General features: G+C 41.1%; 1 protein-coding gene across 3 annotated transcripts in view; it reads left to right on the top strand.

Annotated features, from left to right (window-relative positions):
* CPM (carboxypeptidase M) overlaps window positions 1-18,783 on the top strand; it is a 93,775-nt gene that overhangs the window by 47,283 nt on the left and 27,709 nt on the right. For 2 of the 3 annotated variants that reach the window (XM_059936449.1, XM_059936451.1), the window contains 4 exons: window positions 6,255-6,427; window positions 7,818-8,002; window positions 8,702-8,872; window positions 12,339-12,491. In XM_059936449.1, the coding sequence (XP_059792432.1) occupies window positions 6,255-6,427; window positions 7,818-8,002; window positions 8,702-8,872; window positions 12,339-12,491 (682 nt within the window). Of the gene's footprint in view, window positions 1-4,679; window positions 4,862-6,254; window positions 6,428-7,817; window positions 8,003-8,701; window positions 8,873-12,338; window positions 12,492-18,783 lie in introns of those variants that run through there. The other variant, XM_059936450.1, reaches the window with a different exon arrangement.

Genomic DNA, 18,783 nt, shown 5'->3' with positions numbered 1-18,783 from the left:
CAAACATTCACATCGTTTGGGAGTGGGGTCTTTGTCCCCCTCGCCCTCCCCTGACACCTCATTCTGCTACTGGCTGGCTTTGTAGTAAACTATCACCTATAATCTAAAATCAGAGCTTTAATGAACGCTGGGACCATCATACTGGAAATGGAAACATCTAGTACCCTCAGCCTAAATGTGGGTGCAGGAGAGAAGCCTGGAAAATCACTCCTTGCTCCTTCCTCGAGCCCTCCCTGTTCTATGTTTTGTGCCTATCTGCCATCCCATGTTTTAAAATTTTTTCAGGAAAGAAAATCTTATACCTGGGCAATCTCTAGATTGTTAAGACATCTCTAATCCCTGTCTAATGGAAATATCCAAGTGAGGCATGACTATGTGTTTAAAAAGTTGGGTGCCTGGAATTTTAAGCTAATCCAGGAGCAGGCAAAGTGCAGGTGAGAGGTTGGGTCCACAGGTTCCCTTGACTGCAGGGCCCATGGTCTTTAAGTATGGGGGGAGGTATTCAGTCTACGTCTGTTAGGCATAACTGAATTGCCAATTCTGATTCTTTTTATTTTCTAGAGTTTTTTTTTTTTTTAAGCTTCTGTTTCTTAAACATCAATGAATTATTTTTCCTATGATGGTTTATTTGGGTATAGAGTTCTGAAATACCCACATCACACTTAGAATTTCACATTTGGTGGCATTAATTTATAGTTTATTGGATTCCAGACACATAGTGGAAAGGAAAAACATTGCAAAAATATGGATAATAGTGATCATAGTTTTCAACCTAAAAATAAAGGCTAAATGGTTTTTTGCACACTTTCTAGGTATAAGAGACATTTAGACAGTAGTTTGTATGTCTAAATGTCTATATTTAGAGGGTATTTTAATGTTCTACATGAACAACAGGACATAATATCCAAAATTGTGCCTATCCTGGAAAATCTTGGGCTGTGTAGTCAACATGCAATAGAGGTTCCAAACTTACTAAAACAAGACAAAACAAAGCTTGCCACTTCTCAAGCCCTTTTTTCCACCACTATCCCAGATGATGACAAAATGTCCTCAGTTACACAGCATGGCTTTGGATAATTATTTCCTTTTGCATTTAGACCAAACTAATCCTTATTCCAGGCGAAGTGTCTAATTCCTTTTAAGCATGTATTAAATTCCTCATATAATTATCCTCTTTCTCTCCATCTCCTTTTGGTGAGGGTGGGCCGGGGGGCCAGGGTGTCGAGTCCTTGGCATGATCAGAATTGCTGGCCCCCAGCCCTGTGAAGTGTGTTCAGTATTGAACGTCCTTTCAATGAACTAACTTGATCATTTGTATCTCCCCTCTCACTGAGAACCTTAAGTCCTCATGTTTTCAGAAAGTTCCTCCTCAGAATAGTCATGACTTTGTAATGGATTTGGCAACAGTAACCAACAATCATTTATTGAGCACGTGATATACCAGGAGCTGGGCGAGATACCAGGGCTACACAGGAAGCTGGTTAGGATCCCTGCCGTCAGACCTTGGATGGTGGAGTTGCGGGGGGGTAGGGCGGTCAGTCAGGGTCGGTCAGGCCATTGTAATATGTGTGAGCCCTATCAGGAGAGCACAGGTGAGGAGAGTTAAAGGACCACCTAGGCAGGTCATGGAACCCGGACTTGGGGAGGCCATGGAAAAGTGTGCTAGATAATGTAATATTTAGGCTAATACTTGAAGATGAAGGATTTAGCTAGGCAATCAGACAAATGAATTAAGTCTGTACCACACCATGTGGAGCCCCAGAACTGACAGGCTTATTTTCCCCCAGAAGCTGCATTACAGTGTAGCATTTTAAGAACGAACTCCACCATTAGGAGAGCTGAAGTGTTGGCACTACCCTCTAATTCACTCTTGCACAATACACTACCCAGTTGTGGACTGTTGCTTCAAAATTTTTTTCCAATTGTTCTTAGAAGTGCTAGAACACTCGTTTTTATCTATCTAACAAATTCCCACTTGATTGAATTGAAGAAAAACTGATAGAGAATTTATTTTCTGCTTTCTGGGTTCTTGCCATCTTTTTTTTTTTTTTTTTAATAAATTTATTTTATTTATTTATTTTTGGCTGCATTGGGTCTTCATTGCTGCATGTGGTCTTTCTCTAGTTGCGGCGAGCAGGGGCTACTCTTCACTGCGGTGCGCAGGCTTCTCATTGCGGTGGCTTCTCTTGTTGCGGAGCACAGGCTCTAGGCGCGCGGGCTTCAGTAGTTGTGGCACGCGGGCTCAGTTGCTTCACGGCATGTGGGATCTTCCTGGACCAGGCCTCGAACCCGTGTCCCCTGCATTGGCAGGCAGATTCTTAACCACTGTGCCACCAGGGAAGCCCCATCTTTTTTTTTTTTAACTTTTTATTTTATACCGGAGTATAGTTGATTAACAATATTGTGTTAGTTTTAGGTATGCAGCAAAATGATTCATATACGTATACATGTATCTATTCTTCTTCAAATTCTTTTCCCATTTACGTTGTTACATAATATTGAGCAGCATTCCCTGTGCTGTACGGTAGGTCCTTGTTGGTTACCTATTTTAAATGTAGACATGTGTACATGTCAATCCCAAACTCCCTGACTGTCCCTTCCCCCCCCGCGCCTTCCCCCGGTAACCGTAAGTTCCTTCTCTAAGTCTGTGAGTCTGTTTCTGTTTTGTAATAAGTTCATTTGTATCATTTTTTTTTAGATTCTGCATATAAGCGATATTATACAATATTTCTCTTTCTGACTTACTTCACTCAGTATGACAATCTCTAGGTCCATCCTGGGTTCCTGCCATCTTAATGACCAGATGAATTATCAGAGAAAGACTCTAGAAGCTGATGTGCTCATCCAGACTTTCAGGCTCTTCGTTAGGGATTCTTTCATTAAGTCCACACTCTCACAAAAGGAGCTAAATGAAAGGCTGGTTTAGCTAACGGAAACAGTTTTGACCACATTCTTTTTTAAAATTGTAGTCTCTCTAAGGTTTCATATTCAAAGACTTAATTTTAAACGAAGGGAGGTCTATACATAAAACATGAATGAATGTTTGAGACATTTATATTAAGGTTGAGAAGAATTAACTTGAATAATATGTGGCATAAATTTGCTGTTACAGAGACAGGAAAATGTGGTCCAAGAAAACAAGAGGACTTTGTTTAACTCCCTCTGAAATTTCATCTGTTTACCTCACCATTTTTTTAATTATCTGACTCTTAATTGGTTCTTTATCATACTTCCAAGATTTTTCTTTCATCCTCTGCAGTTACGAACTTGTGGTTTGTTTTGGAATATGGAGACAAACAGAAAATACCTCGGTCACACATTCGTTACCTTGAAAGAATCATGATTTTATCGTTTTTGTAAAAATAACATAGGTTTTCTTTAATTTAAAAAGCAATACTAGAAAAATAAGAGGAAATAAAAACTTCGGAATACTATCGCTCAGAAATCACCATCATTAGTATTTGCCAGATGCTATTCTAGACATCTATGTATTTCTACAGTAATAGAATAAGAGGAATCAAAAGGATATAAAATGAAATGTGTGTCATATTATACGTGTTATCTTTAAATAGAAGTATGAGGTTTAACTTTACTTGAATTTAACAGAATAGAACTGAAGTGAAATGAAAATAATTGGTGAACTTGGTATTTTCTCAAAATAAGAAATTATCGGAAGATTCTTCTAGAGTCAAAAAATTAGGAAAAACTGAAATTATAATGATTTGAAATATATATATTTTTAAACTTTGGATAATATCCTATGACCCATTGCTGGGAAAAGTGAAGGAATTAGCACTTTGAAAAGTCTTCTGTCCTCTCCTTTCCTCTCCCCCGGCACCCACCCTTGCCGTTAGCTATAAACCTTAACTTTTACCTTCTATCCTATACCCACACCACCACAGTTGCTTAATTTAGTTCTATAGCTTAATCACAGCTTCTTACTCTTTGTTTTCAGTTTCTTGTGGGTGGATGAATTTAACTGCCAACTCCTGTCTTGAGTTTAGGCGTGCATGACAATGTAGGATTCAGATAGTTAAGAGGAAATTCACATTTAGAACCATGTGGGGATTCCAATATATCTCACTTGGTACTTGACCTGGGACTCAGAGGGGCCTCAGGTTTTTCCTGGTACGTCCCTCTGATGGAACCATCCTACAGTCTCCAACCAGCATTTAGAAATCTCGCTTCCTTCTCTCTTTCCTTGACCTTTTCTCTTCCCCAACCCCTGGCCAGAAAAGCCCCTTCAACCAACCACACTGCCCACCTTTAAAGCCACCTTTCACAGCTTAAAATTGCCAGCCCCTCCTCCACTGGTTTCAGGGAAGCCAGTAAGGAGTGTCCAAATGTGCGTGATCTTCCAAAACACCGAATTGGAAACCCAGTGTGTGACTCACTTGACTTTTTTGGTTATTAAGGACCTTTTATAAGGTTTGTAAGGACCTTTTTCAAGTGACAATTTTGACTGTAAAAACAAAAATCACAGTGGTGGAAGAAGATAGACATGAGTAGGAAAAAAATTGCAGTCAGAATGGAATTTACTTCCACTCTGAATTTTATGGCTACCTATAAATATGTAATTTACATATTTAAAATTTTCTTAGTTCCATTTTAATTATTCTGTGTTCATTAGGATAATAAATTCATAAAATGTGATCTCTTTACTTGCCAGCGAGGGGCATAAAATATGGAATTGCTCATCCTTTGTCCCAACAATGAATTGCTACAGAGCAGTCATAAATGAAAATTCTGTTCCTGCCCATGGCCTTCATTAATGCACCAGAAGCACTGTCCTTATTTAACCACCTGCTGCCCTGATTTCCCATATACTAACTCCTCTACAACATCTGATCGCATGTAAGAGGTAAATATTCCTTACTTAGAAGCAGAATCTTTGAACTCAGGATTACAGGGGAAAAGTAATATAGCCTAATCAAATCTTTCTAGAATAAGGTTGAATACGTGAATTCCTTTAAAAAAAAAAAAAAAAAGGAAATCTCTCCCTTGGGGATTATAAAGCAAGCTCTTTCACAGGCCTTCAGTTTCCCCGTCATTGTTGGTACATAAGGTAATTTTATGTGAATGTGACCATGTCTGTTTTCATAGTCATGCTTTTATTTTACTATACAATTAGAAACATATCTAGCAAAATGGTAATTATACAAAGTTTCTTATTTTTAATGTAAGTAAAAAGTGAGCCAATTTAAAGAAAATGCAAACTAAATAATAGTATAGATAATATGCAGATATGGCAAAAAACTGTGAGGATGTTGTGCCAATGAAACATGAGGATGTGGAAATCAGAAATACAGAGGTATGGCAAAAATTGCACAAATGTGCAAGAGGGGAATTTGGAGATAAAAGAACTTGGGGGCTTCCCTGGTGGCGCAGTGGTTGAGAATCTGCCTGCCAATGCAGGGGACACGGGTTCGAGCCCTGGTCTGGGAAGATCCCACATGCTGCGGAGCAACTAGGCCCGTGAGCCACAATTACTGAGCCTGCGCATCTGGAGCCTGTGCTCCGCAACAAGAGAGGCCGCGATAGTGAGAGGCCCGCGCACCGCGATGAAGAGGGGCCCCCACTTGCCGCAACTAGAGAAAGCCCTTGCACAGAAACGAAGACCCAACACAGCCATAAATAAATAAGTAAATAAATAAATAAACCCAAAGTTAAAAAAAAAAAAAAAAAAAAAGAACTTGGAAACAGGGGAATATGAAAATCAGACCTATTTAAATTAACCTACTTAAATTATGCATATTACAAATTCAGATTTTTCTCTATTAAAATCTACATGTCTACTGCAGTGGTTCTCCACGTATCATCCACCGAGACACGCACCACGGCTCTCCCATGTGCCAGGCATGCCTGTGGAGATGCACAACTCCCTACCTGATCTCTAGCTCCCCCTCTCGCCACCACTCCAGGAAGTATTTGGAAGACAGACAAACTGGAAATAGGATAATAAGAATAACCTTTACTCCACTCTAATTCATTTTTAGTAAATTATTTACGGATAGGTACTTCTTTTTAAATTAACTTAAACCCAAAAAACAAAAACCTTTTACTCACAAAGGTTTTGCAGCACACCAGTGATGGATTGCCACATGCCAGAGTATCAGTATACCTGAGAAACGGTGGTCTGACACCTGGTTTTGGTCTCACATATTATGTGTAGTGTTTCTTGTTGGGGAATTTCTGCTTTGGGGACTGTTTTCCTCTCACCTAACAATATCCTCTTCTCTCTTTAACACCTATAGACTGTAGGGCGGGAACTGCTGCTGCATTTAATTGAGTATCTCGTAACCAGCGATGGAAGAGACCCTGAAATCACAAATCTAATTAATAGTACCCGGATACACATCATGCCTTCAATGAACCCAGACGGATTCGAAGCTGTTGTAAAGCCCGACTGTTTTTACAGTAAGGGAAGGTAAGCACAGGCTAGTCTATCTTTATTTAAAACACAACAAAACCATAAAAAGGCCCCCATCAGATCAGACCCCTTCGCCCTGTAAAGAGAAGTTAGTGAACCATCTCATAACCTGTGTCGTGTCACTGCTGTGCTGGAAACTTTTCAGGGCTGCCCATTGCTTTGACCTTGAGAAGTAAAATCCTGAGCAAGGCTGCTTTACCCCTGCACCTTCCTCACTGCTCCGGCTTCATCGCCTCTTCCCCCGCACTCACCCTGCTGCAGCCGCTCAGACCTCCCTTCATCTCCTGCAACCACCAGCTGCCTTCTCACCCCTGGCATTTCCCACCCCTCCCCCCGTACCCTGCTTCAACAGCATTTCCTCAAAGCCTCCTTCCCTAACCTATCAGATATTAGATCCCCAATTATTCTCACATCACCTGGCACTTTACCCTCATAGCACAATCTTTAATGTCTCATTTCTTGTTTAATGTCTACCTGAGGGCAGGAATGCTGCCTGTTGTGTTCATCCCTGTTAAATCCCAGGGCCTAGGGTAGTACCTGGACCCTCAATAAACAGGTTGATTTATTAAGCCAGCACACAAACTAATCACAAAGAAGAGTGAGTCTTGTAGTATTTCTGATTTAAAGTTTATTGTGTTTCAAGCAGCCTCAGGAAGTTTGGAACTTCTCAAATGTCTGATAAACATTGATATTTGTGCAATTAAAAATTTGTTTTTACCAAAGATTAATAAATCACCACTTGATTCCCTTCCACGTTTAAGTTTTTTAGCATATTTAAACATGGCCAGTCCACTTTTCAGAAATACATTTGTATAAAATAGCACATTCCTGTTGTTTCTGTTACCAATTGCTATGGAACAAACTGCCCCCAAATTGAGGGACTTAAAAAACAACCACCTCTTTATTTACTCTCCACTATGTAGGTTAGGCATTTGGGCAGGGCAGAGCAGAGATGGCTAATCTCTATGCCATGATATCAGGGGCCTCAGCTGGGGTCTGGCTGGGACCGTATCTCTAGAGTCTCAGTGCTGGCTGTCACCTGGGTTCCTCATTCTGGCACATGGACCCTTGATGTGGACAGCATTGGGGTCTCAGAGCTCCAAGTGGGAGTGTCAAGAGCAAAAGCCCCGAAATGCAAACACTTATCAGACCTCCGCATACATCCGAATCACTACTGTCCCACTGGCAAGAACAGGTCTCATGGGAGGGGACAACATATTGTGTGAATGCCAGCTGTGATTCATTGGAGGCTGCCCAGGCAACCATCTACCACCTCTGTATTCATATTTGGAAAAACACCTGGAGCCCAAAGCAAAGGTCTACACACTGCACGAATCTGCTCCCTCAGACAGCAATAGTAAACCCTAAAAAATTCTTTCTTTTAAAGGGAAAATAGTAACTTCTATGACCTGAATAGAAATTTCCCCGATGCTTTTGAATTTAATAATGTACCAAGGCAGCCTGAAACTGTGGCAGTCATGAAGTGGCTGAATACAGAGACATTTGTCCTTTCTGCAAACCTCCACGGTGGTGCCCTGGTGGCCAGTTACCCATTTGATAATGGTGTTCCAGGTAAGCAAACTTGGGCCCAGCTCTTGCTTTCTAAGTCCAGAGTGAAACTGCAAACTCTCTGCCTCTGAATGGGGATACACTCTTCCTCTCCTCACTTAACTTCTCTGGCAGGGATAGAAAGAGCCCCATTCTCTTGACCCTCAGCTATCCTTCCTACAATTTATAAACGGTAGATGGGCAAAGTGGCTGAACTGATAACAACACGGGATTACTTGACATTCATCAGTGAAACGGTAAAATTGGGATTTAAATTAGCCCACAAGAGGCAACACGGCTAAATAAATAAATAAATAAAACTAATCATGTAAGTAATAATTCCTGATTCCTCTTAAAACTGTGGGATAAGGTACGTACCAAGGACTTAAAGTATTTGAGTGGCTTCATTTAACCCCTACAGTACCTAAGGAAAGTTTACTGACCACCAGAAATCAGCAAGAGTGACTAAGAGGGTATTTAACTTTTAAGCTGACTGAGAAGGAGTTTAGACATGTACATGGTTATTTTGTGTGATATTGCCTTCTGTATGTCCATTAAAAACTAGGAAGAGGACTAAAGGGAGTATTCGTGGAAGTGGGTAGAGGATCTCACTAGGAAATTAGAGCCTTTGTGTGTGATGTGATGATGCACGTGCTAATATGGTGTGTGCTTCCTCCGACTATAACTTCAACTAAAAGGTCTTGGTCTGTCTTTCACGTACAGCCACTGGGACATTATACTCTCGGAGTTTAACCCCTGATGATGATGTTTTTCAATATCTTGCACGTACCTATGCTTCAAGAAATCCTGACATGAGGAAAAGAAATCCATGTAGAACTAAAATAGAGTTTCCTGGTGGAATTGTAAATGGATACTTTTGGTATCCACTCAAAGGTGAGTTTCTCTTCGTTCTGCTATTCTCCTTACTGCCTTCACCCAGAGGTGCCAGCTGGCCTTCACCCCAGCAGTTGCCAAAAGTTAGGCACAGTGCAGTCCCTTCAGTCGTGTCTCTGTCAGCTAATATCACAGAGCAGTGAGGGGAACTGATCATTTGAGAGATGCTCAGGCATGCTCCCCACTGCCAAAGCCTCCTGAGTTCAGACACTGGTTCAGCATTTACCTTGGAGCTGGGAACTGTGCCAAGAAAGATGAACAGGACACAGATATTAAGCCCAAGTTTAAGAGAGAAGAGCAACATACAAATAAATAATTGTGATGGCATGTAATGTGAATAAAAGTAGAGATTTAGGGCTTCCCTTGGTGGCGCAGTGGTTAAGAATCTGCCTGCCAATGCAGGGGACACGGGTTTGAGCCCTGGTCCGGGAAGATCTCACATCTTAGTTGCACAGAGCAACTAAGCCCGTGCACCACAACTACTCAGCCTGCACTCTAGAGCCCGCAATCCACAACTACTGAGCCCGCGTGCCTAGAGCCCGTGCTCTGCAACATGGAGAGCCACTGTAATGAGAAGCCCGCCACCACATCGAAGAGTAGCCCCCGCTCGCTGCAACTAAAGAAAGCCTGCGTGCAGCAAGGAAGACCCAACGCAGCCAAAAATAAAATAAAATTTTTTAAAAAGTATAGATTTAGAAAAGGTACAGTGTACCACAGAGGTGTAAAGCCAAAATACATCAGGGAGTAGTGAAGGCCTTAGAGAAATGTAATGCTTATGTCTCATCCAGTGGGGACAGCTGCTACTTAGAACAAGGCAATTATTGCCATGCAGCAGTGGGGGGCAGTATTGCCAGATCTTCCAGTTTGTGAAGCAAGCTGGATATTTCCATGAAGTCTCCTGATTTTAAAACCACTTTGCAGGCTAAACAAAAGAGCCCTCTAGTTTTTCTCCCTTGGAACAGGATGGCCAGGTGAGGGAGGGAGTGAGGAGCTGGCCATGTAGGGAACATGGTGGAGGGGTGTTCTTGTCAGAATGAATAATATAAGCAGAAGCCCAGGGGTGTCAGAGTCCTAGTCTGGAAATTGACAGAGAATAGGAGGGACCTAGGACAGAAGGGTGAGAGGGGAGACAGTGGGCTGGAACCAGGTTTCCACTGCCTCAGTGGAAAGTGCCCCCTTCCAGACTGGTCAGCTGATCCTACCAACAGCAACCCCCAGCCTGCATTTCCGCATACAGGCTACTTCCTCAGTTGTCACTTTGGATGCACAGGCTATCAAGTAGTCTTGCACAAGCTGGGACTTTCGTGTCTGGGCGGGTCTCTGCCAGCTTCCCAGATAATATAAATAAGTATAGACCACAAGTGAGAGGAACCAGGACCAGCCAGATACCACAACATCCCAAACTTCTCTCCGCTGTCCGAGAGAGAGCCTCCCCACTCCCACCACAGGGCTGAGTCCCCGCTCACTACTCTCCACAGGGAGGAAAGGGCCCCCTCCTGCCCAGTAGCAGTGCTGTCCTTCATGTGCGTTGTCTGCAACTTTCAAGACAGATCCAGATGTGTGGGAGATTAACTAGAAACCTAATTTTGCTGTTGGGAGTTGTTCCCAAGTGTGCCTGTGTGTCAGCTGTGTATCTCTGTGAGAAAAAAAGAGGCCAGAGCCAGAAACTTTGAGGAGCTTAGAACAGAGCATTCTGGCTCAGTCTCGAGGTTTTTGTAGCCAGGCCTGACTGGCATTATCTGGAGCGGCACACACTCTCCACACTTGGTATTCTCCATCCAGCGCGCTTTGCACACCTGTTGTGCACACCTGTTTTGCCATTTAACTTCTTTCTACCTGAGACACAGCCATCCAGCCAAGGGCTTTTGTTTTGTTTCATTTCTCTCTTCCTTTTTTCCTTCTTCTATTTCTTGGTGAAAATGAGGTCAGAGAGAAATACAAAACTTGTAAGTAAAGGAAAAGAAAGGATAGAGTAATTCTTCCTGGCTAAAATCTGTACGTACATAGATATTACTCAATGTTTACATAATATTTTGACCATTTTCTGAGCATAAATTTTTTTTACTTCATTACTTCCCAAATACCCTGATGAAATTGAGAATATATATTTCACTGGGCAGATATCAAGTATAGCTAATTAAAATCTGGCAGAGACTACTTCCTTCAAAGTTACCATATTTCTTCAAATCCAACATGCCACTCATTGTAAAACATGTCCCACCAAGAAAGAAAAAAGTTTCCAGCCAAACTAATAACCCAATGATGTTATTCAGCCATCAAATTTAAGATACTTCCCAATTCAGAGATTTTAAAATATGAAAAGTTTTTCATCTTAGAAAATATAAAATACAGTTATAACCCTTTGAAAATAGGGTGTTGAGAGGTAAGAACTAGAAAGTGAGCATGGGCAGTGGTAACCCCAGAAGTACCAGGGGCCTGCGTCTTCCCCTGCTCCCTGAGAATCAGCATGGCACCTTCCCTCTCATTCCCAAACACAGTGTGGTGTGATGGCTGAGAGCATGGGGGCGCTAGGAAGATGGCTTGTGCTCCAGTCTCAGCCATTCACTGGCAAGAATCCCTGGGCACATGAACTACCATTTGTGATTAAGCTTCCTCATCTGTAAAATACGAGTGATAATTACTGTGAGGATTAAATGAGTGGATGGTGAAGCTCTTCAAACAGTACCTAGCAAGAGCGAACACTCAGTAAACACTGGCCATTATTATTCCTCCTAATTCATATACTTAGCTTTACAGAACAAATGTGTTTATGAATGGTTTGTAGAAATATTTTAAAAGAAATCTCACTCTAGTTTATATCTGTTTAAAATGTAATTTAGGAAGAAATGTAACTTGAAGAATCCTTTTTTTTTTTTTTTTTAAATAAATTTATTTATTTATTTTTGGCTGCATTGGGTCTTCGTTGTGGTGTGCGGGCTTCTCATTGAGGTGGCTTCTCTTGTTGTGGAGCACGGGCTCTAGGCACACGGGCTTCAGTAGTTGTGGCTCGCGGGCCCTAGAGCGCAGGCTCAGTAGTTGTGGCACACGGGCTTAGTTGCTCCGTGGCATGTGGGATCTTCCCAGACCAGGGATTGAACCTGTGTCCCCTGCATTCGCAGGTGGATTCTTAACCACTGCGCCACCAGGGAAGCCCTTGAAGAATCCTTTTTGTAATTGTGATTTTAAAAAAGGACCCTTCCTCTATCCCTCACTTAATTTTGATGCACAGCTGAACATCAGTCAGCTCTGATTCAGTTACCCATATGGGAATATTTAGGATTGCTTTGTCATGCCTGGATAATAAAATGTCAAGCTCTAATTGTACTTGCTAATATGTCAAATTCATCTTTTCCTGTTTACGTGTACTTTCATTACAACCGTCTGATTCACCTGTCCCCAAGGTACGTGATACTTGGCTTCACTCCAATTTCAGACCTTAAAAAAAATTAAATATGCTTGTGTTTAGGTGGAATGCAAGATTACAACTACATCTGGGCCCAGTGTTTTGAAATTACGTTGGAGCTGTCATGCTGTAAATATCCTCGCAAGGAGAAGCTTCCAAGCTTCTGGAACGATAACAAAGACTCGCTGATTGACTATATAAAACAGGTGCACATAGGTTTGTAAGATTTTCTTATTAATTCCTGTTAACACAAAATATAGCATCTGGCAAACCCTCTGGGTTGAGAAAATGCAAGCCCCTATTTATGTTGTCTAGGTATAGCCTCATTTTTAGTACCAGAACAGTGGTTCAGAATTCTCTCTGCGTGAACATCTGCAGCCTGTGAGAAATGCAGCACCCATCAGTTCATATAAGAGAAAGCATGGTGTGTTACTTTAATATGGGGGTGTAAAATCCAGGGTACTTCTAATTTTACAAGTTGAATGACCTGGAAATCTGGCAAAAGATCAGGAAAACAGGCTGTTACTCTGTTACATCATCACCCATTTAGAAAGAAGCCAAGTTTGCTTGTCACTTGCCATATAATATCACAGACCAGAGAACGTTGGACATGCCATTTTGCATTTTTTCTAGAACTGGGGTGGTAACCTAGCACCATTAGCTTCAACCCCTCCCACCCCTCAACTCTGCCAAATGACCTGGCATTGGGCGTCTTTGCAGCCTGTTTTTTGATGGCTGTCTGGCCTTTATCACAGATGAGCAGACTTAATGTGACAGGAGTGGTCCTTCTCAAACATGTGCAGCAGACTCACCAGGAGGGTTTGTTAAAATGCGATTGCCAGGCCCCACCCCCAGAGTTGCTGATTTAGTGGGTCTGGAATGATTAACATCTTCCCTGGTGATGCTGACGCTGCCGGCCCAGGGACTACTCTTCGGAAACCATTGTACTAGAGCAACACATTGCTTGTGATGATGATGGAATCCTGGGCAGGGTGTGGAAGGCTCTTCTGCATTGCCCGGGTTAGTTATTTTTCTCCATTCAGAACGGCTTGGGGGGAGAAAGGTATCAGGAATTACGGTGACAGTTATGCTACCGCATCAAGCCAAAGTGGAGGATGTGTGCTTGTGAAGAGGTTTGCATCATGGGCCTGCTGCATGATTGCATGATTCCTGGATTTTCTGCATGCTTCACACCAAAGCTTCCCACCTGCTGAAAAGAGATGGAGACGGTTGAGGCAGGGAAAAGTCAGAAGCAGAGGGGTACAGGGCTGAGTGCAGGGACAATTAGGAGCTTCCCTTGGCCACACATCCCTAACATGGCTACTCCTTCCCCCTTTCATACTTGACCCCCAACCTCTTCACCCCCATGACACAAGTACACAAAGATTATTTTTGAATTGGCAGGGCTGCATCTAACTGGCTGAGACATTTATGGGGTAGGTTGATGGGGGAGATTACGAAATGTCATCTTTCTTTTTCACCAGCATCTTAATAATTTTTATTAAGCTTATTATTGGGTCTTTCTCCTTTTTCATTATGTCACTAGACTTTGTATTCTGGTATGTCTCTACTTGACTTTTCTCATGAGGCACATTTCTACTTTTACTGTATTTCTACCTATGTCAATCTTTTAGTGTGTACTCTGTCCTTTTCTAAAATTCCTCCTTCAGAAGCATCAGCATGGGAGTGCAACTAAACACGAAATACACTCCACGAACTGCACTGCTATCTTCAGAATTTCAGTCTAGCTGGAAAGGTTATTTGCTGAGCCCTGAATTAAGGTGGGCTCTGAAGTATCCTGCTGAAATAACATTGCCAGTGAAGGAGCTTTGTAAACTGTTAAATAACATACAAGTTACAGCCTAACCATTGTTATTTATTAATTTAAAGTGCTTACAAGTCCATTTAACTAGGTTTTATAAAGAATATTCATACATCTACCTGTCCCTATAATCAGATGTGCACAGCTTACTTAAAAAAACATATGTATATATTAACACATCAACCCTGCCCCCGTGGTTTAAGACAGGGTTTTTTTTGTTTTCTTTTGTTTTTGTTTTCTAGTTTAATAATGAAACTCTATTTCAAAACACTGATACAGTGTGGTTACTGTTACTTGATAGAGAGGTTCTCTCCTTATTGGTGCCCAATAGGAAGCCAAAGAGTATCTTTGATTGTGAATAATGGAAGCAAACATCTTTTTACCACTATTGCTCTGGTTTAAGAAAATTACTGATGTTTGTCAAGCTGCATCACATTCACTGGCTCAGTGTCACCACTTGCTAAGATGGTCTCTGAGATTTCCAGATGGGTCAAAGTCTCTGGCCTACCTTGTCTGGGAAGGAAAGGCCTCCTGCTCTAATGGAAGGACCAGGCCTAGACGGCGGGAGCCTGGGTAAGGCCTAAGCTGTTCTGTCATCTGCCCCTGTGTGAAACTTTGCAAGCCACTTGTCTCAACTGGTTTTAGTCAACTGATAGCTAAGAGTAATAGCATATGCCTTGTCTCACCCCAGCTTGGTCTAAGTCTCCGATGGGGTCATTCTTTCAATTAAATCTCACTGCCAACCTCAATCTGAACTCAGGCCCTTTGGTGCTGTGTTGTCATGCTTAGAGGGTTGACTAGGCTCCTGTTGGGATGAGGGTAAGGCAGACGTTAAGGTGAGTGTGAATTCTAGGAACCTGGAATGTCCTGCTTGTTCCCTCTCTGGGGAGAAGCAAAGATGAGCAAGACGTGATATTACCTGCTGCTGTTCTCTCCCTTGAACTCCTCAGAGCAGATCTGAACCCAGAGGTTTGGGGGATGGCCCACAGCATCCAGAAACCTAAGCAACCTGGACCTGAGAGAATCTGGTATGTGTTGAGTTCCAGAAGCCCGTGAGACACAGATACGCATCTGTTATCAGATCCAAAGTCAGTGGCAGCTATAATCATTAGGTGGGGACATGGGAGTGAACAGTCTCCCGAGTACCACCGGCTCAGACTCTGTGCTGTAGCCAGTCCTTGCCCAGCAGGGGCTTTTCATCCACGGAGCTTGATACATCCACAAGGGAAGGAGAGCTTTACATTTCTCCCCCTCATTTCCAGATGTGGCCACAAAATTTAAGTCTCAGATTTTATTCTCCTTTGCTTATTATCGGAGCTTTTTTCAAAATTTCGCTTTTTGTTCTCCTGATGTCATAGTGCTGGCTGTCTCTGCATCTCTTTGGATCTACTGGTCTTTTTTCAATTTTTGATTTCAGCATATAGAAATAAATAATCTCTTCTGGTAAAACAATCACTTCCTTCTAAGTGAAAAGTTTGGTGGTGCCTGGACAGAATATTGAAAAGACGTATAAGATCCAAAGACAGCTTATATTTGGCTGGTGCTATGGGGTTATCCTCTAATAGAAATTCTGTATTTAAGCATGGTCTGTGTTTGTTCAATAACGGAGTGATATTCAGATATTCCCAGCTTGAACAACTGTCTCTAGGTTTGGCTAAGGGTCATACAGAAATGAATCTTTTAATCTTTAGAGGACATTGAATGAGAGTCAAAACTGGAATATGAAGACTTTTGGCAATCGACCTGAATCCAAGTTACTCTTCCTTTTCCCATGTTTGAGGATAGTCAGACTACCGGTCCCTGGAAACCTTTGTTTAGTTTGACACATGATATAGGGGTGTTGTGTGGGTACCTAAGGCCATCTAAAAACGCTGTTCATAGACTGTCAAAAAAATTCAAATCTGTTCTGTTAAAGTGTAACAACCAATTCCAGCCAAGAAGGAATTCGCAAATTTTTTTAATTTGAAGTATAGTTGATTTACAAGTTGTCTTAATTTCTGCTGTACAGCTATATATATATATATATAGCTGAGTATATATGTATATTCTTTTTCATGTTCTTTTCCATTATGGTTTATCACAGGATATTGAATATAGTTCCCTGTGCTATACAGTAGGACCTTGTTGTTTATCCATTCTATACATAATAGTTTGCATCTGCTAATCCCAAACCCCCAATCCATCCCTCTCCCACCCCCTCCCCCTTGGTAACCACAGTCTGTTTTCTATGTCTGTGAGTCTATTTCTGTTTCGTAGATAAGTTCATTTGTGGCATATTTTAGATTCTACATATAGTGATATCATATGGTATTTGTCTTTCTCTTTCTGACTTCACTTAATATGATAATCTCAAGGTCCATCCACGTTGCTGCAAATGGCATTATTTCATTCTTTTTTATGGCTGAGTAGTATTCCATTGTATGTATGTACCACATCTTCTTTATCCATTCATCTGTCGATGGACGTTTTAGGTTGTTTGCATGTCTTGGCCATTGTGAACAGTGCTGCTATGAACATAGGGGTGCATGGATCTTTTTGAATTATACTTTTGTCTGGATATATGCCCCGGAGTGGGATTGCTGGATAATATGGTAATTCTATTTTTAGTTTTTTGAGGGACCTCCATAGTGTTTTCGATAGTGGCTGCACCAACTTACATTCCCACCAACAGTGTAGGAGGGTTCCATTTTCTCCACACCCTCTCCGGCATTTGTTATTTGTGGACTTTTTAATGATGGCCATTCTGACTAGTGTGAGGTAATACCTCATTGTAGTTTTCATTTGCATTTCTCTAATAATTAGCGATGTTGAGTATCTTTTCATGTGCCTGTTGGCCATCTGTATGTTTTCTTTGGAGAACTGTATATTTAGGTTGTCTGCCCAGTTTTCAATTGGGTTTTTTTTTCTTTTAATTGAATTGTATGAGCTGTTTGTATATTTTGGAGATTAACCCCTTGTCAGTCACATAGTTTGTAAATATTTTATCTCAGTCCGTAGGTTGTCTTTTCATTTTGTTTATGGTTTCCTTTGCTGTGCAAAAGCTTATAAATTTGATTAGGTCCTGTTTGTTTATTTTTGTTTTTATTTGTTGCCTTGGGAGACTGACCTATGAAAACATTGCTTCGATTTATGTCAGAGAATGTTTTGCCTATGTTCTCTTCTAGGAGTTTTATGGTATCGTGTCTTATATTTAAGTCTTTAAGCCATTTTGAGTTTATTTTTGTGTGTATTCTAACTTCATTGGTTTACGTGCAGCAGTCCAGCTTTCCCAATACCACTTGCTGAAGAGACTGTCTTTTGTCCATTGTATATTCTTGCCTCCTTTGTCAAAGATTAATTGACCATAGGTGTGTGGGTTTATTTCCAGGCTCTCTATTCTGTTCCATTGATCCATATGTCCGTTTTTGTGCCAGTACCATGCTGTTTTGATTACTGTTTGCTAAATTTTTTTTAAGGCACCGTGACATTTTTTTTCTTGGTGTCTTCTGCCTTAGCATCCTGAATCTTAGGTGTAAAGTCAATTTCAAAGATAGCTTAATTTTTTATGAGTTTGGGTTGGTTTTGTTTGGTTTGGTTGGTTTTGAAGAAGACAATGAAAAATACAAAAGATGCCAACACACATACTGCCAGTACTACAAGCTATCTTGCTCAAATGCACAAACTTTCAAAGTGGCAGGAAGACTATAAGCTAGTTCAGAGACCTAAGGAAGGAAGAAATAAGCATAGCTTCCTCCTTCACATATTCTTGCTCTTGCGGAACAAAGCTGAACTGAGATCTCAGCAACTTATCCAGTATTTCTGTGTCAACTTCAAACTTATATGGCTAGTCTTTCTTTTCCTTTGTATCATTTTTCTTATCCAAATAAGAAGAAAGAGAAGGATTAAGAAAGGATTAATATTTGTTGAGCCTCCTGTTCTGTTACTTGTGTTTGATCCTCACGACAATCCTGGAAGATATACATATTATCCCCATATTATAGGTGATGAAATTGAGGCTTGGGAATGTTTAGTGACTTGGGAGCTGGGATTCTAATGTATCACAGGACTTCCTAAGAAGGCCATAATGGAAATCTCTCTTCAAAAAAGAATGCCATTGAAATTCAATGAATAAATGCAGAATCAGTTTACTAAATTATGACTGATTATGGTTGGGTACTCCCTGAAGATCAAAAGGATACATATGACCCTTGAAGAACATGAGTTTGAACTGTGTGGATACACTTATATGTGTGTGTTGGGGGGGGCAAGGGAATTGGTTTTTGTTTTGTTTTGTTTTTTCACTAAATATGTACTACAGTACTGCACAGTCCACGGTTGGTTCAATCTGCCAGTGCAGAGAGGGCCAACCGTAAAGCTATATGTGGATTTTCAACTGTGTGGAGGGTCGACGTCCCTAACCTTGCATTGTTCAAAGGTCAACTGTAGTAGGAATAAATATAAATGGAACCTATTTTTTCAAAAGGCAAAAGAGGAACAAATTAAAATGGAGGTTTGCATAGTTGACCTAAATAGAAAAAGTGAGAAGGAAATGTGGAATTTAATCATTCCTTCTCTTGAGGAAAATAATGAAGAGTCAAGAATCTGGAAAAAGTTAAAGGCAACTTGGGTCAGATAGAACTTAATGTTTGAGGTAAAAATGTTGTTGGTAAATGTCAAAACTTTTACATTTCATTTTAACCTTTTCTG

Source organism: Balaenoptera ricei, chromosome 10 (assembly GCF_028023285.1).
Source record: "Balaenoptera ricei isolate mBalRic1 chromosome 10, mBalRic1.hap2, whole genome shotgun sequence".
Taxonomy (NCBI): Eukaryota; Metazoa; Chordata; class Mammalia; order Artiodactyla; family Balaenopteridae; genus Balaenoptera; species Balaenoptera ricei.
Note: the sequence above shows the minus strand (reverse complement) of the source record. Positions and strands in the feature narration are given on the sequence as shown.